Source organism: Anarhichas minor, unplaced genomic scaffold (genome assembly GCF_050575085.1).
Source record: "Anarhichas minor isolate MPS153535 unplaced genomic scaffold, ASM5057508v1 ptg000032l, whole genome shotgun sequence".
In the NCBI taxonomy this organism is placed as follows: Eukaryota; Metazoa; Chordata; class Actinopteri; order Perciformes; family Anarhichadidae; genus Anarhichas; species Anarhichas minor.
In genome coordinates, this window is record NW_027466478.1 from 863,763 (window position 1) to 888,536 (window position 24,774).

At 42.2% G+C, this 24,774-nt stretch overlaps 1 protein-coding gene across 1 annotated transcript in view; it reads right to left on the minus strand.

Annotated features, from left to right (window-relative positions):
• The window catches only part of adgrb1a (adhesion G protein-coupled receptor B1a), a 116,507-nt gene that overhangs the window by 31,941 nt on the left and 59,792 nt on the right, over positions 1 to 24,774 (minus strand). The window contains exons 14-17 of the mRNA XM_076105404.1: positions 24,578 to 24,653; positions 22,131 to 22,233; positions 21,969 to 22,012; positions 6,916 to 7,042 (exon numbers count right to left, since the gene is read on the minus strand). Coding sequence (XP_075961519.1) covers positions 6,916 to 7,042; positions 21,969 to 22,012; positions 22,131 to 22,233; positions 24,578 to 24,653 — 350 coding nt within the window. The remainder of the gene's footprint in view (positions 1 to 6,915; positions 7,043 to 21,968; positions 22,013 to 22,130; positions 22,234 to 24,577; positions 24,654 to 24,774) is intronic.

Consider the following 24,774-nt stretch of genomic DNA (forward strand, 5'->3'; position numbering starts at 1 on the left):
GTCTGGAAAAGGTTACAAAGCCATTTCTAAAGCTTTGGGACTCCAGCGAACCACAGTGAGAGCCATTATCCACAAATGGCGAAAACATGGAACAGTGGTGAACCTTCCCAGGAGTGGCCGGCCGACCAAAATTACCCCAAGAGCGCAGCGACGACTCATCCAAGAGGTCACAAAAGACCCCAGAACAACATCCAAAGAACTGCAGGCCTCACTTGCCTCAATTAAGGTCAGTGTTCATGACTCCACCATAAGAAAGAGACTGGGCAAAAATGGCCTGCATGGCAGAGTTCCAAGACGAAAACCACTGCTGAGCAAAAAGAACATAAAGGCTCGTCTCAGTTTTGCCAGAAAACATCTTGATGATCCCCAAGACTTTTGGGAAAATACTCTGTGGACTGACGAGACAAAAGTTGAACTTTTTAGAAGGTGTATGTCCCATTACATCTGGCGTAAAAGTAACACGGCATTTCAGAAAAGGAACATCATACCAACAGTAAAATATGGTGGTGGTAGTGTGATCGTCTGGGGCTGTTTTGCTGCTTCAGGACCTGGAAGACTTGCTGTGGTAAATGGAACCATGAATTCTGCTGTCTACCAAAAAATCCTGGAGGAGAATGTCCGGCCATCTGTTCGTGACCTCAAGCTGAAGCGCACTTGGGTTCTGCAGCAGGACAATGATCCAAAACACACCAGCAAGTCCACCTCTGAATGGCTTAAGAAAAACAAAATGAAGACTTTGGAGTGGCCTAGTCAAAGTCCCGACCTGAATCCGATTGAGATGCTGTGGCATGACCTTAAAAAGGCGGTTCATGCTCGAAAACCCTCCAATGTGGCTGAATTACAACAATTCTGCAAAGATGAGTGGGCCAAAATTCCTCTACAGCGCTGTAAAGACTCATTGCCAGTTATCGCAAACGCTTGATTGCAGTTGTTGCTGCTAAGGGTGGCCCAACCAGTTATTAGGTTTAGGGGGCAATCACTTTTTCACACAGGGCCATGTAGGTTTGGATTTTTTTTCACCCTTAATAATAAAAACCTTCATTTAAAAACTGCATTTTGTGTTTACTTGTGTTATCTTTGTCTAATATTTAAATTTGTTTGATGATCTGAAACATTTAAGTGTGACAAACATGCAAAAAAATAAGAAATCAGGAAGGGGGCAAACACTTTTTCACACAACTGTATATTAGCCACGGGGGGACTGGAGCCGATCCCAGCTGACATTAGGCGAAGGCAGGGTTCACCCTGGACAGGTCACCAGACTATCGCAGGGCAGTAAAGACAGGCAACCATTCACACTCACATTCACACCTACGGGCAATTTAGAGTCATCAATTAACCTAAGTTGCATGTCTTTGGACAGTGGGAAGAACCCAGAGAGAACCCACTCTGTCACGTGGGGAAAATGCAAACTCCACACAGAAGGGCGTTCCAGCTCGGGAATCGAACCCCGGGCCCTCTTGCTGTGAGGTGACAGTAAAAGGGTCACCACCGTGCAGCCTCTGACAACTATATTGATAATTGTTTGATTGTAATTTTTTGAGCATGAATGCCAAATATGCACACAGTATGAATAGTGCTGCAATACTATTAAATGTCATTGTTAACTGAATATCTTTGGGTTTCAGAGAACAAGATGAGCAATTTGCAGGCATCACTAAAGGACTGTGATGGTTTTTTTTTTTAAGTGTACAACTTTTTTCCTTCACAGGATAAACCATCGGCCTAATAGACTTTAAATAATTAAGATATTTTCTAGTTGTGAATATGTGTATCTATTCAACAAGCTAACCCACATATCGGGATCCATAGTGAACAAAGGAGGCATTATAACCATTGAGCTTTAGAGGTGCTGTTAGCTGGATTCTGTTTCCCTGTGTTCTGTGTTCTTATGCTAAGCTACATTAACCGGCTGCTGGTTCCAGCTACATATTTACTGCAAAGACATAAGAGGGGTATCAGTCTTCTCGTCTAACTCTCAGCAAGAAAGCATATGAGCGTATTTCACACAATGTTAAACTTGGCCTAAAATCGCTGAATACAGCATTCAGGCCACAACCAATACTTCTCTTCTATAAAACATCTGCTTCGGCTTTGAAATGAATCCATATTGTATATTTACGAGTACCCTCCAAAGATGAATACATCCTGGTATCCGAGCATGATGATGACACTCCATTGGCCAGTCGCCCTGCAAACCTCAGGCATGCCTGTTTACTTACTTGTTGCTCTTAGAATGTGGGCTAATTAGCCCAGGAGGCTTGTCACTGCATCTATCCTGACAGCACATTCAAACTGAAGAAAAAGGCTTACAACATCCAAAATGATACAAGCACAAGCACGTTCATTCATCCTCTTCCCCCGCAACACACACCCACAGATCTAGCAGTGGCAGTAAACTGGGCTCAGGTTTTTGGAGCTTTTGCCTTTGACTGCAGTGCATTTTACCCCCCTCCGTTTTCCCCTCTACAAGCCTGCAGCATAGTTGGAATGAGCAAGATGGACACGAAGGGTGGCAGCGAGAGAGTAAATGAAGTACTAAGCAGAGGGAGAGAGCTAAAATATAATGCAGCCACTGAGGGTGAAAAATGGTGTGGTGAAATGACTGAGTAGGTAGAGATTAGAGGAGAGGGCTAGAAGGGAGAGAGGAGCGAGGGGGTGGGGGGGCGGTGAGGAGAAAAAGAGGTTGGGGTGTTTATCATGCTGGGGCTGTAGGAGGCTGGGCTGCAGACAGAGCGACTGGGCCATTTAGAAGCTACTATGTGTTGCAGTTGGAATAATTAGCATGGTATCCGAGGCTGTCTCGCAAAATAACGGGACATGGGGAAAAGGGGACAGCACAACGAGGAAGGAGAAGAGTCGCCTTCTCCTCGGGGGCATTGTTAAGCCTCCAGGCTGCAACTGAGCTGGGAACAGGCTGTCGTCTGCACAGGTGGAGGCAGGCTGCAGGGAAGACAGCAAACTGTGGACGCCCCATTATCCACTGATAACTATTAGCTCGTATTCATATTTCACTGATGTATCTGGATCGGAACAAGACTAAGAGTCTGCAGCCATGCAAGTGGCTCTATGAAGCTGCACAGCAGTGCTTTAAGCTAAATGCTAACGCTAGTATGGCAACATGCTCAAAACGACAATGCTAATGCTGCTTGCATAATGTTTATGATATTCAACACATAGACTGCACATAAGAATTGGACTTAGTCACGGTGACCAAACCAATGGGTGACCACGTCACCCATTGGTTTGTGGACCGTTGTGGCTTGAAGCCTAGAATTCAGCATGTTGGCTGTCGCCATCTTGGTTTTTTGGACACAAAAGGGTGGAGCTAAGGCATTTTTAGGTGACCAAAATGGTTACAATGAACTTTCATAAACTAAAAACACACGGTAAAAGGGTTTAAATTGTAAATGAAAATACACAGACAATGCCATGTTACCTACCTGTCCATCATAATGTAGCCACGCCGCAAAAGTAATTTTGCATTTATAACCCAAGAGCCAACCATCATGGCAATCCATGCAATTGTTTTCATTTAAAACCACAAACATCGTTAATGTCAGTCAGCTTCAAAAATATGATGCCAATCCATTTAGTAGGTATTTAAATATTTTTAGAAAGGTGACGACATTGATGTGCTGGTGGCCCTAAATGAAAAGCCAGGGAACACCACGCACATCCTCCTAGGACCATGAATGTCAGTTGAAAAGTCGATGGCAACTCATCCATTTGGGGCCATTTTGTTTGACTAGAGCTAAAATAGTTAGCATGTTAACCCATTATCTGATGAACAGAAAATGTGTTACCAACAATTTTACCTATTTTACTTTATTGACTTATAATCAAAGTAATTTTGTGTCAAACATTGACTGTGCCCAGCTTTTTTAATGTCATAATTAACTACTTATATATACTTTGAAGTCACCCTGGGCTATTAGAAATTGTATTGGGCATTGGTGAGTATTTTCTCACATTTTTAGACCAAGTAATACTGAAAGGTTAAAAAATAATTATCATTGATATGAATGGCTTTTTAAAGACCAAACATTTGAGAAGAATATAATAGACAGATTAATGGAACATTTAAATAATCCTCAATAGCAGCCAAGGCCTATTTATTTGGGAATAAGCACAAGCTCTAATGACATGATCAGGTCCAGCATTATTACGTCTCATCTCTATACCGTAAAATTGGCATCGGCCCTTTTCCTAATAAATTAGTGTTTAGCTAATTCATTATTAGCCTTACATTCTTGAATAATTCATTCATGATTTGGTCAGTGAAATGTCAGTATAATCTAAAATATCAACCAGAATTAAATTATAAAATGAAACTTATTGGTACTACATGTTTATCAGGGGCTGCATGTTGTTCTATTGTCTTTGCATTAGGCGCATATGCTTCACTCCATTTGCTTGGCGCTCATGCTGCTGTCAGTGACGCTGCTGAAGCTGTCCAGTGTGTCAGCTTGCAGCTTGCCAAGGTGTGACCTCCTGCCTCCAACTCAGCCTCAACTAAGGCACTGCTCGGATAACTGAACTGCACATCAGCCATGGGATGGAGAAGGGCATTGGGACTGTGACCAAAGTCTGTCTTCATTATTCAATGATTTATTGATTCATTTCAAAATAATCTTACTAATAGTTAAAGTTACTATGAGGAACTTTGAACTTAAACACAACAATCATGCAGATTCACTATAAAGGTCTTCAGCTCAGACTCCAGCAGGGCTTCCGGCGGCGACCAGCTCGCAGTGGACAGACCCAGGTCCGGCATCTCTGCCGCCCTGGACCTGCAGCTGGAGCTCCGGCAGGATGTGGTGAGCTCTGCGTCCGGGAGCAGCAGTGACTCCTCCTCCGGCCTGGCTGCTCCGCTGGTCTCTGGTGGGAGTCAACAACTACACCTAGCTGCTGGAGACCCAGGCCGTATTGCTGGGCCTGCTGGAGGGAAGGGAGGCATGAAAGAACCAGAAGCATGACTGAAGGGGGCAGACTGCCAGACCCTGCTGCAGTAAAATGAGTGGTTTACTGAAGGGAACCAGGTGGACCGCCAAAATCAAAACAAAACGAAAGTTCCTCATAGTAGCTTTAAGCGCACAAGATGTAAAAAGGACATCAAACATCCTACATTCGACATGCAGCAGTGTCTGAAAATCACTGTTTACAGTAACTATGACTGCCCAACATTAAAACACCACATCATCGATGTAGCGCTGTACATTGATAACAAGCAACTAACCAGCTGTAACAATTCAAAGAAAGCCTAATGACAAGACCATACTGATCTCATGACTGTAGAGTATGCATGAAGCTGAAGCCAGAGACAAAACGTGGTTAGCCTAGCTTAGCATAAAGACTGGAGGCAGGGAGAAACAGCTAAAGAGCCTACACATTGGTGGTTTCAGGGGATGCTGCTATCTGGAACAATTTCTTGGCCAACAACAGCCGGGCACAGTGTGCAGCTTCAGAGTCGTCTTGTCACGGTGACGTTGCCATGTGTGGTATCATCAGGACCAGTAGTAAAATGCTATGCTCGGCTTTCACAATCAACCGCGCCATAGCTGGAGATGTTGCACAGAAAGACAGATGGATAAACTGTGTTTTGTCAAGAACTAGTTCCAGCATGTGACTTCATCCAAAACCACAAATCGACATGTTTACATTTCCGTTTGTGTGCACATTAAACAAACAACTCTACCCCCCCCCCCCCTGCTATGCTAGGTTAATCAGTACTTTCCAAAATGCTCAACTATTCCTTTAAATTGCCACTGACTCCTCAGTCGACCAATTCATCGATGAACCGATCATTTCAGCACCGAGAGCACAAAGCACAAATGGAACGCACCAGTGCAGCCTCCACAAGCAAAGAATACAACACCTTCCCTCTCATCCCTCCCTCTTGGTCGCACGCTTCAATCAAAACCCGCAACCATCTCGAACAACAAACAATGAAACATGCTCGGGCTTGAGGTGGTAAACCAGAGCTGTCTCATTCTGGCCGAGCAAGCGCGCTGCCCCCTGTGTCTTTAAGAAAGCCTCGGTGCCAATGCTGTTACCAGGGCAACTGGCGAACAAACTGCTTCCGAGGCAATTTCCAGTCTAATAATAACTAATCACGCTGAATGAAAATTCCCACAAAGACACTGCCCTTTCCCCAAAGAAACTGGGGCAGGTTTGAGTCACTGGGACACTGCTGTGTTTTTTAACAGACATGTGCCATTCTCTCACACACACACACACACACACACGGATTGTCATGCAGCACCTTCTCCATGGGTGCATGGAAACCATGGAGACGCCGTTGACAGTGTAATATGTTAAAATATGCTAATATGTGAACAACAATTGCTGGTGTTTCAGATGGAATAGGAAGAGTGGAGGTGAGGGGGGGGGGGGGGGGCTGCATGCAGGTATGATCAGCACCAGCTATAACATGATGTTAAATCCCACTCGCCATGTCAGTGCATCTGACAGTGATGACCACCATCTTAATGCACAGGATAGCACAGCGCTGCCCCTCCTGTGTGCATTTCTTCTTGGAACACAAGCAGTTTATCTCCTTCTAGGTGCAACATGAATAAAGAGCCCCCCCCCCCACACACACACACACACACCCCCCACCGCCACCACACACACACAATAGAAAAGAAAATCCTCACCCATGGCGAGGCTAGAATAACCTAATAACCTTGCAGCATGGCTTTGGCATGTCGAGACAGAGAAAGGTAAGGGGGGGGGGGGGGAGAGAGGGAGGATCTGTTGATATGTAATGACAATGACGCCCTTTGGAGCAAAAAAATCCCCCCCAAAAAACAGCTGATGCATTCACGTATAAACCCACCCCAAAAAAGAAAAAAACACACGTCTCCGATACCTTTTAACGCCTACGAAGTGAAGGGAGGTTGTCGGACTTACCATTTCTGGATTTAGCCGTGCTAAAATGGCGAAGGTGGACAGTCTGTCACACACGCATTTGGTTCTGAATGAGTCGACTAGCACGGCTTTGCAGCCCCTGGCAGACCAGGATCCCAGCAGAGAGGAGCTGCACGGGAGAAAAAAAACACACGCACAAGCACACACACACACACACGGACGGACACACACAACACGTACACGCACACGGGGAGAGAAGCGATGCGGTGAATAAAGAGACAGTCCCGGAATAAAAGAATAAAAGAGAGCGGTTTAAATCCCACCGCGTTGCATTTGCGGCTATTTAATCCACTTTACATCTCCGCCGGTCGCGGGTGAAGGCGCAGAGAGCGAAGTGAAGGCGGTGATGAGGAGGCTGCGAGGCGGCGTGCTGCAGCTCTCTGCCCGGATACATTAGAGCTCCCAACACACTGCCACCAGCCCCAAATATGTATTATCATATTAGTATTAGTATTATTATTGTTCTTATTATTATTATTAGTGGTATTATTAAATAGTAGTAGTGATAAGTATTAGTAAATTGGCTATAGGCTACTAAAAATAATTACTACTATATATATTTATGAATACATTTTACTTTTATACCCATATATATATTTATATATATCAAATAATAATAATAATAACACTATTTGTAAACTATTAAAAAAAATGAGTGGCACACTACAGTGTATGATGTAGGCTCACTGGGAGTGGGTGCTACAAACAGGGTCCCTGCAATGGTTATCACTGTTATATTGTCAGGTAGAGCAGTTAACAAAGACCAAGCCTGAAAACTTACAAATGTTCCCCATTACAGCTGTGCTGCCATGGAAAAAAACAATTACACCTGCTGGCAACTGACCATATCTGATCATATCATAAAACAAAAACACAGGTGTAATTAATAATTACCAGTTTCAGAATATAGGCCTACAGTATTATGCTTGCTGGTTCACTGGCATGTCTTACTGAGACACTCAAATGGAATGGACGCATGCTACAAGTCAACACAAAGGTCTATTAAAGATCAATTTCAATTCCTGATTTGCTCACAATGTTTTGATGCATTTAACGAAGGAAATGTGTTTTAAAAACTTCAGGTCGCTGGAAATGGTTCAACGTTTCCTGGCTGAAAGTCCTGTGTTTGTTTGACCCATCCATCCTCCTTACGCTTAAAGATAAGAAACGCATTTATGTTTTGTCAAAAAAAATATGTTTCCCAAGTTGAAATGTAATTGACAATGTAGTTTTGGACTGGAGGCTACTTAACACCAACAACAAATAAAAGCGATGATGGAACGTTAGGGATGGTGAGGAATAAGTGTCAAATTCTGACCGGATTTTGACTTCATCAATGACTGATGATGTCATCATTCTGAGCCAACAGTATATTTTTGTTGCTTTCATTCCAAATATCTATTTTTCTTTCTGTTCTCCTGGTGGACTGAGCTTCTGTAGCTTCCAAATTACAAATTATTATTTCTAGTAAACAATATTACACATTAAAGTGACACAATTTTCTATCACAGTTCTTATATTGTAGAGCGGGTTAAATGGAAAAGGGACACAGAGTTTTCTTTCAGCACCCAATAAAGCAAAAATGTTGGTCAGTGGTGTGAAGAGTTTTTTCAGATGTTTTGTTGGTGAATCAAAGCGGTTTGACACACTGTTGCTGCAGGGTTTGGTAATTTGACACCTCTCGCAATTTGGCAGAAAAGCTCCATTTGACTGGACCCCTGCCACAGACTGGCCTCACACTGCTCTGCTTCAGTGCACAGAGAAATTAAGCAAATAAGTCAAAATTGATGAAAAAGCAGCCAAGTGTTGTGAATTGTAATGACAGAAGCGGGCGACAGATTTCAATTCTCCTCGCGCAAATCGACATCCACTTGATCAACTTGAATTTACATTGACTTGATTGAGCTGCAGCGAAGGTTTCTGACTCAAACTTGTACATTCGGCCACTGAACCCTAAATGAGTATGTCAGGCACTGACAAACAGCAAGCTCTTCCAGTGTAAGTAGACATGATGGTGTTTCGCAAGAAGCTCAAAGGAATCTACAGACTCAATTCAGGCATATAGACGAATCAAATAACGGATAAAGCAATGGGTCGGTTATTTATGTCACAGTTGTTGGGGTCTGACTCAGGGAATTCCATTTCATTCTAACTTTGGCTTCATAGGAATATGTCCTATTATGAAAAAAGTTCTGGGGGAAGTGTGCTTTGATTTTATCATATCATATAATTATGTCATATCATAGAGGATGATACATCGCTTACACAGCATTTGCTGGTACAGTATGTGATCATCACTTTCTCTTATTTAGGGCAGTTCACGTCCATCTCCAAAATTTCATGTTGATCTCAACTACACATCTGTAAGAAGTTTCTTGTACGGTTGTGGTGCTATCGCTGTGACAAAATCTGTCCAGAGACATATAAACACGTGGCAAAACACCCCAAAACCTCTTCTGTGGTAGTTGCTGCCACATTAGGAGTCTCCAGGCCCACGTTTGTCCATGATCGCACACACAACACCAGCCTGTTTGAGGACATTCTGCTTCTCTAATGCTAGCAGCGGACAATGGTATCGCGACCGAAATGTGACGGAGTGTAGTTCCATCAGGAGCCTCCAGAACAGCCTCAGTCAGAGATTCTCCCAGTGAGTGGGGCTCAACTGATGATATGAGCGGCATATTTCACCTCATTTGGTGTTTAAATGACGTCTAATACAAAACACAATTTCCCACAGGCGTTTTCCTTTCATTTGTCACCTGTCTGTGCACCACACCAACAACAGCAACAACCTCAGTGACTAAATAAAAGAGTGATAAGCGAGGATATATCACAGCCTTCACACATCCACTGGTCTCACATCTTCATAGACTGTGTTTGGTTGCGTGTGTATGTGTGGCGTTTCTGTGTGGGTGTGTGGGTGTGAGAGAGTTAGCCCCGGGAGGTGACTCAGTGCTGACATTAGCACATCACCTCTAACAGAAATCCAATATATTAGGACTCAGTGCAGTTTCTCTGTGCGCCTGACGTGATTAGGCCTCTCTGTGAGCCTCACAGTGGCCCGCAGACAGTCTTGCCCCACCGTCTAATTGGATAATTACGGAGCTGGTCCAGCAGCCCTGCATGGAAGAATGTCCTCTGCCAAGAACAGGCCACATGGATGAAAAGCAGTCTGCCAGCACAGAGGACATAATAGGAAGCTTATATGTCAAAAGACACGAGGAGGAGCCCAGCTTGATGTTTGGTTTATAAGATCATGTACAGGGATTATTTTATAATTCTTATAATGTTTTAACATTGCTGTAGCTTTATTGATTGCCATGTTAGTATGCACCCTGAATATGAGTCTTAATATTTAATCAAATGTTCCATTTCGAGTGCTGCATGGATGACTTTTTTTGTGGCCAAAGCTAAAGTTGGCCTCGCACTGGTTCCCTCCACTAAATTGACTTTGAGACGAGGGGACCGGAAGTGCAAAAAATGCTGACTCATTTCCTGGTTTTAGGACTCGTTCCTGCAGCACTCTATAAAATCAGTCCATTGATTTTACTTATCAGCTGAACAGTCGGGGGAGCACGACACAGCTAAACAAGACTGATGAAGTCAACAGGGTTTTCTCAGCTTGAGTTTGGGAGACTACACATCTATAACAGAAACCATGCACTATAGGGACATGTCACGTTGCATTATGGGAGTTGTAGGATCCAGAGTTTTTTAAACTTGACCCATATACCAGGGACTTACAGTCAGTATTTCTCTGCCTCTGCTGCTTCAATTTGAACTATTCAGTTTTTTTTTTATCTTTCTATTGGAAGTCCCCCAACTTTATTGAAGTGTAAAACCAGAATGTTTGAGTAGCCCTATAAATATACCTTTTCAACATAAAACATATATGAACATACAGCCTACTGCTTATCATCTTTACTGTAAAAATGTAAATGAATATATTGACTTACTGTTAGAATCTAAGTTTTTATTAGTGCCGAATTAGAAAGTAAGTACAATTTACAGCACAATACATGTTCTATTATAAAATGAGATCAATTGAGTATGTGTGATGTGGAGTAACAAACCCACAGAAAATGATCATCAACTCTGCAGTTCCCCTCAGATCTATGGAGCATTTTAGCATATTTAAGCTCATTCTTAAGGTTTTGTGGATTGCAGCAGTTCGTTTTAATCCAGTCTCACCCCCTGTACATTACCTGCAAAGCGCTAAACAGCTTTCAAATGATGCAACCAGCAGCAAAAATATGTGTGTGGCACAAACTTGGGCTATACTTGATGTGGCAGCTGCTTCCACAGTCAACATGGACCACAGAGTCTTACCCACTTGGTCACGGTTAGACTTTTAAATCCAAGCAGACACACAAGATAATCCAGAGCAAAATAAAAGCGTTTTTTTCTATCAACAGCACACGCCAAAAAGAATCTCTGAGATCGTGTGTACAGCGAAAAAAGAAAGTTTTCTCTTTAAGAACCGAATTATTCAACCCGTTCTCATCAAAACTCGTCAAATACCGACACTTGGGTGTAAACCAACCCGCGTCACTGTTACTACTGTAGTAAAAAGAGTGAGAAAGGCGTATTGCGGCGGATGTGAGGAGAGAATGGACGGGTCAAAGAAACACAGGACTTTCACCCAGGAGACCTTTGTTCGTGTTCAGTGTGAAACCATGTCAACGTCAACTTATATGATAGTTTTGTTACGTACTTAACTAACGCCAGTTACTTAAAAAACATTTCTTGTTTTACACAAACCATGATCGATTCCTCATGCTAACCAAGTGGTATTGTTTCCTAAACCTGAACGCTAAATAAACCTACGTTGGAAGTTTATAGCGAGACTATGCATGTAACCAGCGGACACTGGCACGCCGTCCCCGAGTCCAAAACTGACCCTAGAGGAGAACCAAGATCGTCATAGGTTGAATTATTTAGAAAGCCAAAATATTCCACAACACTGTACGGTTATGTCATGGCCTACTCTAGGTGAGCATAACTCTTATTTAACAAGAGGATTTAGCTGGATTGTGACCAGATACTTGGGTGAAACTGTCCATAGGCTGAAGCCAGTCAGATGACAGGGCATTCATCACTGCCCTGTGCTCTCACAATAGCTGGTGAGTTGGCTGGCATACGAGTTAGAATGGTTAAGCATGCTTTGAATATAAATACAGAAGGAAGTGTGCAGTCTGTTGCTTGTAATGCAGCCACTTACTATTCAGGAGTACTTGTAAACAAACATGCCCCCTGCCCACTGAACTCCACCTCCTCCTCTATAATTGTATTACAGCAATTGATGAAAATTCAAGTCCACAGTCGTCCGCTCCAACATCTTTGATGAATTGAGGCAGTTCCTCAACATCAGCACGGACTCTGTAAATTAACTGAGACAGCGAGATTGATTTGCATGATCAGAAGGGAGGCTGGTTAGTGACTGCAGTCTGGTAAACAATGGCTGGCCTATGCAGGAATACTTCTCTCTCTCTCTGGTTTGATCTGCCCGGTGGTGACTGTTTGGAGTCACACAAGTTTGGTTTGTTTTCGGTTTTACATAGAACCACCCAAATGTGGATTAGAAGTTTTCAAAGTTGCTGGCCTGTTTCCACCGCTGACAGAATGCTATAATGCAGGGCTCTTGTCTACAAGCAGCACTGAGCATTGTGCGGATGTCGAGGCAAAGTTGTAAAACAGGGTAGCATAATGGAATTTCTTAGGGGCTTTGCGTATATTCATGTTCCAGTTTACATCCATATCTGTACAAAATGTCATTACTTTATCATTTTATCCTCTTAAGACCTTTGTGTAAATGTGTCATAATTACCAGAACAATTCTTGACTTTTGTGAAAAATGTGTTTCGTGAAGTCACAGTGACCTTTGACCACCAAATTCTAATCAGTTCAAACTTGAGTGCAAGTGAATGTTTGTGCCCAAAATTATAAGAATGGTGTTCCTGAGATAAAGTTCACAAGAATGTCCCGGACCAACCAATGGACATACAGACTGATGCTCAACTTCAAAACATAATGCCTCTGGCCACGGCTGTCGTGAAAATATTCAAAAGTTAATCTCCAACCACAAGATAGAGGGATTAATGGAATTGCATGTGCATGCTGTCCTGCAAAATGTCCCTTTAGTACACAACCATCTCTGTATCAGTATGCTGCCTCAGCTAGAATAGTACTGCAGGTGATCCAACAATGTTTTCAGCCACAGCGAAGAAGTCTTGCTTGAAGCAACAAAGAATAGGATATGACAAAGAGTCAATGGGCTTTCAACACTGATTAGAAATGAAGGACATTTTAATGGGGTCTGGCAAATTTTTGGAAGACTGGCCCCAAAACATATATTGTGTGATTTTACAACTGGTACTAATAAGCCTTCCTGTTGTCTTGACTGTGCCTGCATTGTGATTGGATTCCCACTATGGAACGGCGCATTGTATGTAAAAAAACAAAAATTATTAAGTACCTGGGGGAGGGGGGTAATATTCCTAGAAATAAGTCAATGTTGTAAAACTCACAAATTTGGGAGATTCTAAAGTCATAAATATGTGATAATTAAAACTCAAAGATACAATAAATAATATAAAAACAAACAAACAGTGGAGTGCAAAACCGTGAATGTAATATATATTTTTTTACCCACAATGGTCCTATTAAGCTGGGCCCCATGTTGTCTAGAGCAGTGCATGATCATAGAGGTCATCATGTAGGTCCCTGAAGAGCCTCCCAAATCAATGCTGCTGTATGGGCTCTACATATTTTTCTTTGCTAAAATCTGATCCCAATACGGATATAGTCTGTCTAACCTGATTGCAATCCAATTGTAAACGTCTGCGGTGTCTGAAAGGGGACTCACAGTATATTTACATGTTTCTCTCTTTCCTTATTTCCTGTCAAGCCAGACGCTTTGTCACCTCCCTCGGCGCCTGATACCGACACACACAGCACCCTTTAGCGCAGGGGTCACCAACCTTTTTTAAACTGAGAGCTACTTCAAGGGTACCGAGTAGTACGAAGGGCTACTTATTTGATACAAACTTCCTGAATAACAAAGTTGCACAGATCACCTTTTAATAATAATAATATATGTGAAGAGACTGTTTGATCACATGTCAGTTAATTATTACTCACAATAATTATTAAGAATGATTTCCACAACAATGATGGTATAGCTACGCATACATATTTAAACATGCAACTTTTATTTCTGTTAATCTGTTTCAACATTTGAAAGTCAGAGGTATCACATCTCTGATATTTTTGTATCATCACATGATTAAAGCCGGTTACTTTTGCACATAGCGTCTGCTATGATCCAGTGGTAATGTAGACATGTTGGGAAGTCTGGGTCACCTTTGCATTGCGCAATGAAGCCTGCATGCCGGCCCGTCATCGCGGGAGCACCGTCTGTTGTCACCGACACCAGCTTTTCCAATGGTACCTTTTTCTCCACGAAGAAACTAGTAACTAGTCTCGTCTATAGCCGAGCGGGGGATCCAACCCTCCGAGGCGTGCGAGCGTCTTCGGGCGCCGGCGTTCAAACCTCTAGTCTGGGCCTTTTCGGTCGGATTGTGTTTCCTCGCCTCTACCCCCGCCACCCCTGAGTTGTTGCCCCGCGGCCTGTTCCGAGGATTTACAGACCTGACGACGGGGTGCGCTCGCGGCGTGCGTCTGGCGCTAACGGGAAGCGCCCGCGATTCGGAACCTGAAAACCTAGTGCGGCGGCCTCGTCCTGGCTGTCCACCGTGCGCCTCCGGGTACCCAACTCTCTTATGACAAGAAATATTGTCATTTTAAAATCTACACTAATGCAAGCGTTTTTGATTAAAAAAGAACAGCAACTACAATTTTAGACGGAGCTCCAATGGTGACTAGTGCTATTTTTAGAACATGTCTCGCGGGCGACTCACGTGGTCCCTGCGGGCGACAGGGTGCCCGCGGGCACCGTGTTGGCTACCTCTGCTTTAGCGCCTGTATGAGACGCATTGGGCTTTCAACTAGCTACAATGCAAAGCCATCCACGTGATTATTAGGCCCTGTCCACATTACTCCGTTTTTACTCCGTATTTGCTACGTTTACACTGAGCGCCCACACTACGCCGGAGTTTTGGAGCACCCTAAACGGAGGAATCTGAAAACTCCGCCGAGGTTGGAGGTGTTTGAGAACTCCGGGGTTGCGTTTGCGTGTGGACGGTCGGATACGGATGTGCTTAGAAAAAATTAAGCCCACACCCGTGTTCGCTACTGGATTGGTTCTTGGCAACCATGACGTCTCCGTCCCTGATTCGTCACACTCACTATCACGTGACCCGTACCCGGAAGAAAACAAACTGGGCTACCAGCGATTCATTTCAACATGGATAACTAATTGCAAGCGTTTCTGCTAGCACAACAGCTACATGATGTTGCTGCTAACACAACAGCTAGCAGCAGTTAGCAGCTGTTGTGCAGTAAAAGTCTGCATTTCTGTGGAGGAAGCAGCTGTTATTGGAGTGATTAGCGAGCGGCGTGACCAGCATCAGCCCTATGGAGCAGCGCGTTGTTTTTAGATTCTAATGAGAAGACACGCTGCACTAACGTTTTACTTCTTCCGTTTGGTAGCCTTGAGAGACCTTAGTCTGTAAGTATGTCTTTATGTCTTTATGTCTAGCATGAAAAGATGTACGTAGATATATTCTATTCGCGTGTTTAGTATAACATTTGTGTTGTATTAAATGCTAATCGCGGTTAGCATTTCTCCATTGGCGGTAATGTTAAAATTAGCTTAGAAGCTAGCTAGTCGGACATGATGTTCAGAGCTACTAGTGAGAACAGACATCAACAACACGGAGGAAACGAGTGAGAGACGTGTGTCGACCACATTGATGGACCCATAATCTAGTAAATGTTTATGTGTAAGTGTTGTTAAAGTAAATTTGGAGAGAGAGAGAGAGAGAGAGAGACCCGCAGCGCTGTAACTACGTCTGAAAAATAAAACTTCTAAAACTTTCCACGAACTGTGTCTGTTTGAGTTTATAGAGGGAGATTTTAGAGGAAGATCTTAAGTATCAAATACAACCTTTCATTATTAAAGACTACTTTATTACTCTGTCGTATTTCTTTTTTTTAAAACTAAGCAAGCAATCCACTTCCTGTTTACACCGTCACGCGCATGCCCAGTGTACGTTAACGGTCACGTGCTGTCCGCCTTCGAAGGCTGCCGTGTGGACGCAGATCAACTCGAGAATGATGCTGAAACTCCCGTGTGGACGGAGATCGTTTCTATTTGACAAATCTGCATCCAAGGAGAAACGGAGTAATGTGGACAGGGCCTTAGACAGTCAGAATGAATGTTCTGCGCCTGTGTGAAACCATCAACGTGTTTGTCTTTGTGTTTTGTTCTAAATCTCTAGTTTTAGGTCTTCTTCAAAACAGCATGATGCTCATTTAGTAACTTATGGTCCATTTAGAGCAGAGTATGCTTTAGGGTGGGCTTTCTGTGATTGTTCTACACATGATATCTATTGCACTTCTGTCCATCCTGGGAGAGGGATCCCTCCTCTGTTGCTCTCCCTAAGGTTTCTTCCTCTTTTCTCCCCGTTAAAGAGGTTTTTCCTGTTCCGATGTGAGGGTCCCGGGACAAGAGGATGTCAAATGTGTACATATTGTAAAGCCCTCTGAGGCAAATTTGTAATTTGTGATTTTGGGCTATACAAAAATAAATTGAATTGAATTGAATTGACAGGCCACAACCAGAGCCGTATACTGTCACAGGGCATGATGGAGGACTCAAACGCAGACCAGACCAGAAGCAGAGTGAAGTGGAATTTAATGAAAACTTAAATCACAACAGGACACTTACAGGAACACAGGGAATTCACAGACGAGACAAGAGACGAGGGGGGAAATCCAGCAGGACGAGGTAGGGCGGGCAGGCAGACAGGGAAACCAGGAACAGGACGAGCCAAACGGGCAGGTAGACATGACAATGATCTGGCCGTGAGTGACTGAGACGCAGGGGTTTAAATAGTGGCTTGAACAGGTGAGGGGAGTTGTGCTGATGAGGGAGTGCTTCATTAGTGATCAGAGGCAGGTGAAGGGAGTTAGGCTGGTGCTGAGGGAGTGACTGACAGGTAGAGTGAGGAGGGAGGAGCTACACAAAGACACACACAGAACACAGAAGGCAAAGCCTGACCGTGTCTCTACGTCACTCCTCCGCATTCCAAATATGGTCTCTTCCGTTCACTGGTTGCAAAAATCCAAGATGGCGAAATGCTGAGCTTGCGGCTTCAACACGGCAGTCCACAAACCAATGGGTGACTTATAATATACAGTCTATGCCTAAACCTAAGCAAGTGTTTTTGTTTGAATCCACAGTGTGTTTCATAGTCGCTCGGCTGACGAGTGTGTTAGAAAGTGACACCGAGGGGTCCTGACCATGCACGATTGGTATGTATTCATGTATTTATAGTGCATCAGGTAAGACGTCCTGTAAATAAACCGAAGTAATAATGTCGGTGGGAGTGAGAGTGAGAGTGACAAAGAGACAGACACTGCAGATGTTCTTCTTATTGATTTCAGAAGATTGAAGTGTGGAGCAAGTGAAGGCCCTGGCTGCCTCACAGCTCTTATCAACATGACAAGGACGCCTCCACAGATACCAATTTCTCTCCCAAATATTAACTCATTAATCATAGCTGCTGTGGATTTTAATTTTGCATTGAACATGTCTCCCCCCCACAACCCCCCCAACCCCACACCCAAACACCAGGAGATTACATTCTTTGCCGTTGCTCTGTTTCTGTCATTGTCTCTGCTGCTGTGTTGTCTCAATGACATTGAGGAAGGAGGCGTGCTTCATGAGAGTGTGACTAAATGGAAAATACATTTCTGTTAGAAATATTAGTTGATGAGAAATTAAATTGGGGAAAAAAAATATTCATTTCATTTGTAACAAAACTGCGAAGTCACTGAGGATCGTCAGCAGACTCCAAAGCTTTATTGTTTATTCACTTTATTTTTCTCCATTTATTTATTTGATTTATGGTAATATTGTTTTGGAAAATGCATGCCCTGCCAATCTTCAGAAACTTCTTTTGCTGCAAAAATAATTTTTAAAAGAACTATAACAAGGCCTCTCTTCCTTTGAATGAATATTCTCCCAGTATATGAAATACATATTCATCAGATTTGTAGTCATTGCTCATGTATAGATATATTTCTTGCCTTTTTCTCTATCATCACTGTAAAGAAACTTCTTCAAATTCAATTCCCAAATTCATTCATATAATACTAGACATGTTGATCATCTCCACCTTCCTTTTTGTCAAACCAAACATGGCCAGTACTGCCTCAGGTATCGTGGTGTACTGCCTCAGGTATCGTGGTGTACTGCCTCAGGTATCGTGGTGTACAGATATTGAAAGTACAAGCTATCAAGACACGCTGTTTTTTTCTGCCCGTTTTGTGTGCGTCTTTTTTAAAAATGATTATTTTAGCTTAGTTTTTGTTAATTGCCGATGGCTCACAGCTAACGGTGCTAACAAAGTTAGCAGTGCAAACTTCGGGTTAAAGTGCTGACAGAGCTAACAGTGTTTACTCGAGGGGTAACCAGAGGGTGGGTTTAGTGAAGACGCTGTCGGTAGGGACGGCGCTATCAGCTGACAAACGTTTTTTCATTATTTTATGTGTGTGCAAATAAAATAAAATAAAATACCCAAAAAACACATACGTTTCATGGCAACATTCTCATTTTACACGGTTTTAAAATAATAATAAATATATACCATGAATTGATTCGAGCTAGTATTCAAATAATGAGACAAGATTTCAATAATATGCCAGAAAGAAATTACAAAAGGGAGTAATGGCTCACATGGTTCATTTTGTATCCTGTATTTTTCAACAACACTATCTAGTGATACTCACCAATCCGCTGCTCTCAATCCCTATACTGCTTTTGTCATACGTGTTAATCTACTCTGGATGAATGTCAACACTTCCTGCAGCTACTTAAAAATAAAAGTCGACCAGAAAAGGGAGGGACTGTCCTCGCTGAGCTACGGCCCCGTGAAGCTTTTAATGAGTATTGTCTGCAGGAAATGAGTTTCAGTGATGTAAGGTTAACACCAATTGAAAAAAAAGGCAAAGTAGAAAGGACTGGAATTTAAGAGATAATCTCACAGCAGCAGAAGGGTATTTGATCACATTACCAGATTTATGTTTAACATATGAGTATATTTAATTGTATAAACTGTTTATTTTAAATAAAAAAAGTATAAATCTGCAGAGCACATGCTGACTTTTACTGTGGTTGAGAATGGGCCTTAATATTAATATAAAGTAAAATAATATAATACTTAAATCTATCATCATTACATCTATGATTGCTAAACTCAACTCAAGATTTGAGCAAATATAACTAATGTAATTAGTATAATCAAATAAAGGTGCATGTGGTCTCAACCGTCACTTTGAAGCTGCACGCATACGTTTTGGTTGTTAGGGCAGGCTGCCACATTAACATCTGTTCCATTTCTCAATATTCACTCTGTCCTTTTTTTTTTATCCCCAAATGGCCTCTATCTGTGAGCTTCACTCTTTGTCTTGCTCAAGGTCTATATGTGCCAAACCAAACTTCTTTTAATCCTCTGACTGCAGCCAGGAATGTTCTGCTTTTCGTCTCTGCAACACAAGTGTGCGCACCCATCTAAATGCAAATGTCCAAACCTGCATTGCAATAAGGCGGCCAAATGTTTGCCTCTTTCCTTCGCCATAGCTATTTCCCTCGCTCAACGCTCACAATCTAACATGCTCACACTATTTTCTTGTCTTAAACAAGTAAGGCACTTTAAGAGCAAGGAGCAAACGAGCAGCGCTTTGAATGTGGCCACAGAAGCAGTTAAACGGTTTAATATTTATTTTGTGTCATGCTCGCCGCACTCTCTCTTTCCCTCAGTAGACTCCGAACTGCTCTCTGTCGTACATGTTGATGTGTGTGCGTGGGCTGAGAGGGGGAGGAAAGCTGTGAGCGACACTTTTAATTTTCCACATGCTGCATCAGTGTCGTAGCTGTGATAGCGCAGGGTTAGCTGTTTCCCAGACAAGAGCTGCGGAGCAGTCCAACACACTCAGCACCGTTCACTGGGGAGCAGTGCACTGGCTTTGTCAAGATATAAAGTAGAAGAAAAAAAACACAGTGACCAGCCATGGAACTTCCAGAGGGAACATGGTGGCTGTAAAACATCCACTTGGTGTACCAGGAACTATGTTTTGTAGACTAAATTGAATAATTAGAAATGGAATCTGGACCACCGTCAGCTCTGCTTGCTAGAATCAAGCCGTTTGACTGGTTGTCTGTGGGGGAAGTTAACCGAATGAGAGATCATTTGAACTGATACTGTTTATTAACCCTGACATCCAAAGAAAACCAAACATAGCAAATGTTTAAAGTGTGTCTGAAGCTCAGCTAGTTGCTCTTAAAGGTTTCACATATCTAGTAAAAGGCTTCTTTCTATGATATCTTATGAAAAGTTATTCATCATTTTCCTACGAAAACCAGCAATACGTGTTCATTTCCACTCGTAGCATGCATACGGTCTTTTGAAATTAAACTTTTGTCTTCAAAGGAAACAACCTAGTTAGGTTGGTTAGGTTTAGGAAAAGATCCTGAAATACTGAGGAAAAGATCTTCGTTTGGGTTCAAATAACGACAGAAGTGGCGTTACTCAAGTACACAAGTTACATGACAAATAAATCAATGTTGACTTCTCATTTCACACAGGGAACGAACAGCGGTCAACGATCGGTTAATGTTTGACCCATCCACTGCTCCTCCAGCCCGCCCTGTGTGGGCTTTAGAGATCTGGTTCATCTTTACGTGGATTACATTACATGATTTGATTTCATGGGAAATCTGCGATTTACAGTGCATTATTTCTCGTAGGTATAGCTACACAAGTTTCTATGTTCACTACATCACATGATGTAAAACGTTGAATGGAACATCTCCCATCCAAATTCAACACACATTTCCATAAAATCATCAAAGAAAATTGCAGATTATTGTGTTTGTAAAAATGACGTGTTGGCGTACAGAGAAATAGAGTTGGAGGTCCTAATTCTTCAGTCAGGTACCATTACTACTATTGTAGAAGAGGACGCAATAATGTGACGTAGTTAAAAGAGCTCCAGTAAACTGTAGATGATGAAAAACAAAGTAACAAAGCATGATGGAAATATGATTTTATGTTTGTTTCATGTATTAATGTAAGAAATATCCATCCATACAGATATGATGGTTTTGTCTGCTGCAATTTTTGGGCTTTTTAGTGGAGAGGAAGCTCAATGGATGTTTAACTCATCACTATAGTCCAACATTTTCTGTCATATTTTCTTTCTTTCGAATTTTCAACCCAGGTTTTTGCTGAATGCGCATATTGAGAATACACATGAACACATGTGGGCGGAAACATACATCCTGACTTTTGTTGCTATTCTTGGAGTCTTTGTTTGTGTCAGGGATCAAATGTGTTTGTAAGTCCTCAAAATCTGGGCTAGATAGGCCACAGGGCCACAGAGGTCAGAGAGGTTTGTCTTCTGAGGAGCATAAATGTTGACAGCAAATTAATGTTAATCTGACTTTAATATTGTGGAAACCTTTGATTTAATAGTGAAACTAAAAGGATGACAATCAGGTTACCAAATTCATTGATGTTCATCCTCTGGGGAAGATGAATGTGCATATCAGAGAAATCTGATATTTGTTTCCTACAATATCTGGCTTAGGACCTTAGTATTGGTCAGATGGATGGCAGTTAGTCATTTTAACCAAATATTAGTTACTGGCAGCATTCGAGTACTGTAGAATTCTGAATTAGGTTAATTAATCACAAAAGATAGATTGAAATTGTGCACTAGGGGCTAAAATATCCCTAATATGGCGATCATACAATCAACTGTATTGTAAACTAAACAGCTTACAAAGGGTCATGTCATTGCAGGTCCACACATAAGCAGGTTAGGGTGTAATCATGGTCAGATCTCACCTGTCGCTCTCGTCCCAGGATAAGCAGGTCTGGTTGGTGGTGCCCTGATGGATGGGGAGCAGAAAAAAATCACACATGATCACCATGAAAGAGTGACAATTATACATCATAATATAATAATAGCTAAATAACTGAAATTGCTTCAAGATGAAAGTTACTTACGTTGTACAGGTGTGAGAACTCAACTACAACTGGTGCAGAGAGGGAAGCAGGGGTGGGCTTGATGGTCACTGACAACACCTTGGAGTTTAGGACTGTGCTGTTTCTACAGGGAGACACAGAAAACATCAGTGGATAATCTGGACATTCTCATAGTGCCTATTTAAGCTAAATGCTAGCATTGGCATCTCGTTGATAATGCTAACTTGCTGATGTTTAGCAGGTACAATGTTTAACATGTGAGTTAACATACCAGTTATAAGTATATTAACATGCTAAAGTCAAACTGACACGGACAAATCAAGCAATTTACAGTTCCTGGATTTGAGGGCGCAAAAAATATGGCATTGTGTCTGGTCTGCTTATAAATTAGCATCAATATCACCTCAATTGCTGAATAAAAAAATAAAATATGGAACAGATTACTGACTCATCTGCTTGGGATGAGCTCGTCATAATCGCCGTGCTCAGCTCCAGAGCAGACATATAATCCTACCTGCCGAGTAAACCCTCGAGAGTTTATGGATTTCTGTAGCATCTGAAGCAGTCCACATTGTCTTTCAATAGCTTATCTTTCAACATTTTGGGGGGGGTTCTATTTTTACATGCTCCCTGCCTGTTTAGTATGCATTGCAATTTCTGCTTTTTAGGTGCTATCAATCATGTGGAAGGAGACAATCGGGGAAAAAGTGAATTGCTCCTGGAAGTACTGACACCGAAAGCTTCCAGTCGGCCAAAACATGTTCAACAGCCCATGCTCTGTTCTCCGGCTCCTCACATCCTCACTGTATCCTATACGCACAATCGCCCTCTCACCATTCCAAAACACAATCAGTCAACTAAAATGTTTGTGTCGTCTAGTCTCTTGCTTCAAACTCATCTCTTTTTTTCTTGAGGGGGGGATTCAAATGCAGAAAAAGGATGAAAAGGAAAAGAAAAGAGAGTGAAGTGGAGCTGAGAAATATGGAAAGTAGCAGCAATCCAAAGAATCAGTGGGAGGACTGGTGGGGCGAGGGTCTGCTTCAAGTCCCTGTTTCCGTATATTGCCAGTTCATTAAGTGCTTTAAGACATTATCATAATGAGGAGCTTCTTACCAAAACAACCGCGGTCATAGATACTGCTCACAGAAGCATGCATTCAGTATGCACACACATACACAGAATTACTCAGAGCTACACGCACACTGCTATGTTAAAATGTATGTTAATCATCAGCAGTGACTTTTACTTCATTAGCTGCAGCACTGATGTAAAATGCTCCCGACTCTGCCGCAGTCGAACCAGGAACATGGTTTCACAGCATCAGAGACTATTTCAATGTGTAGCTGGTTAATAAAGGCGATGCACACAATCCAATATTGGGTAATCATTGTTGTCAAGTACTGTAGTCGAGTGACTAGAATACTCTAAAACTAATTGGATGTGTTTTCATTTAAATTATCACCAAAGTGGCTCCTTTGCATTAGTTGAAGTGATTTTATACTCTATGGTTTAAGGATGCTGCCTCTCAGTTAACTTTCAAGTATCATCCTTGACTGGAGAAATTCTTGGAAGACAAAGGCCCTGTTCAGACCTGGCCTTAACATGCCAATGCCTGATGAAAACCCAACATTTTGTGATTTTGCTGCTTCAAAATTAAAGCTTTTAAATAACAAAATAACGGGGGACTTTTATTGTGAAGAATCTATGTGAAAATGAGTTTATGATTTATGCTTTTCTTCAATAAAAGGTAGCGAGACCAGAACAAGCAGCCATGCTGTCCTGCTGCTGTGAACATGCTAATGATGCTAATGATGCTAACATGATGATGTTTAGCATGCCCATCTTAGTCTAATCAGTCAGCATTTTAATTAGCAGTACGCAGAATAACTGCTGAGGTTGATGGGGATGTTTCGCAGGTATCTGTTCATAAACCAAAGTAGAAGTAGAAGTCACTAAAGCTACTAACATTCATCCCGTTTTTCCTGTTCCGATGTGAGGGTTCCAGGACAGAGGGTGTCGTATGTGTACAGATTGTAAAGTCCTCTGAGGCAAATTTGTGATTTTGGGCTATACAAAAATATTGAATTGAATCCTGAGTGTTTATTTCTGTGCTTCTCTAACTGAGATATTTCCGTCTCCGTCATGGTCTGCTAGTTATCGTGTCATTCACCATGATAACTAAACAAACTGCATATTGTATGCATGTTGTTGTGTTTTTTTTTAATCAATATTACTTTTACATTTTTCTTGGAACATTTATTGTACCACTAATGGCCAAATACCCTAGATAAAAAAACCTGTTAAATACATTTTCTTACATTCATTTTCATTCACTGATTTTCATATCTGAATACACCTTTCTATATTCTGTTGACAGTAATGGATTTATTTCATGACCAGAGGGGAACATGGGCAAAAATCGACAAAGCCTCTATAATCTTCCAGTTGCGGTTGTAGAACGCTCGTACCTCTGCAGAGTCAGAATGCTGCCCAGGTTTCTGTACAAGACGATGCCGGTTACAAACGTCGAGGACTCGTCTGCGTCTGTGTTGGAGAAGAAACAGACACACACACAGAGCAGGGAGGTCAAAGTCAAAATAGGACAGCGGTGTTTTAGAGGAGTGTTTGGAGAGACTGAATGCTTCAGTCTCTGTTAGTGCGGTGG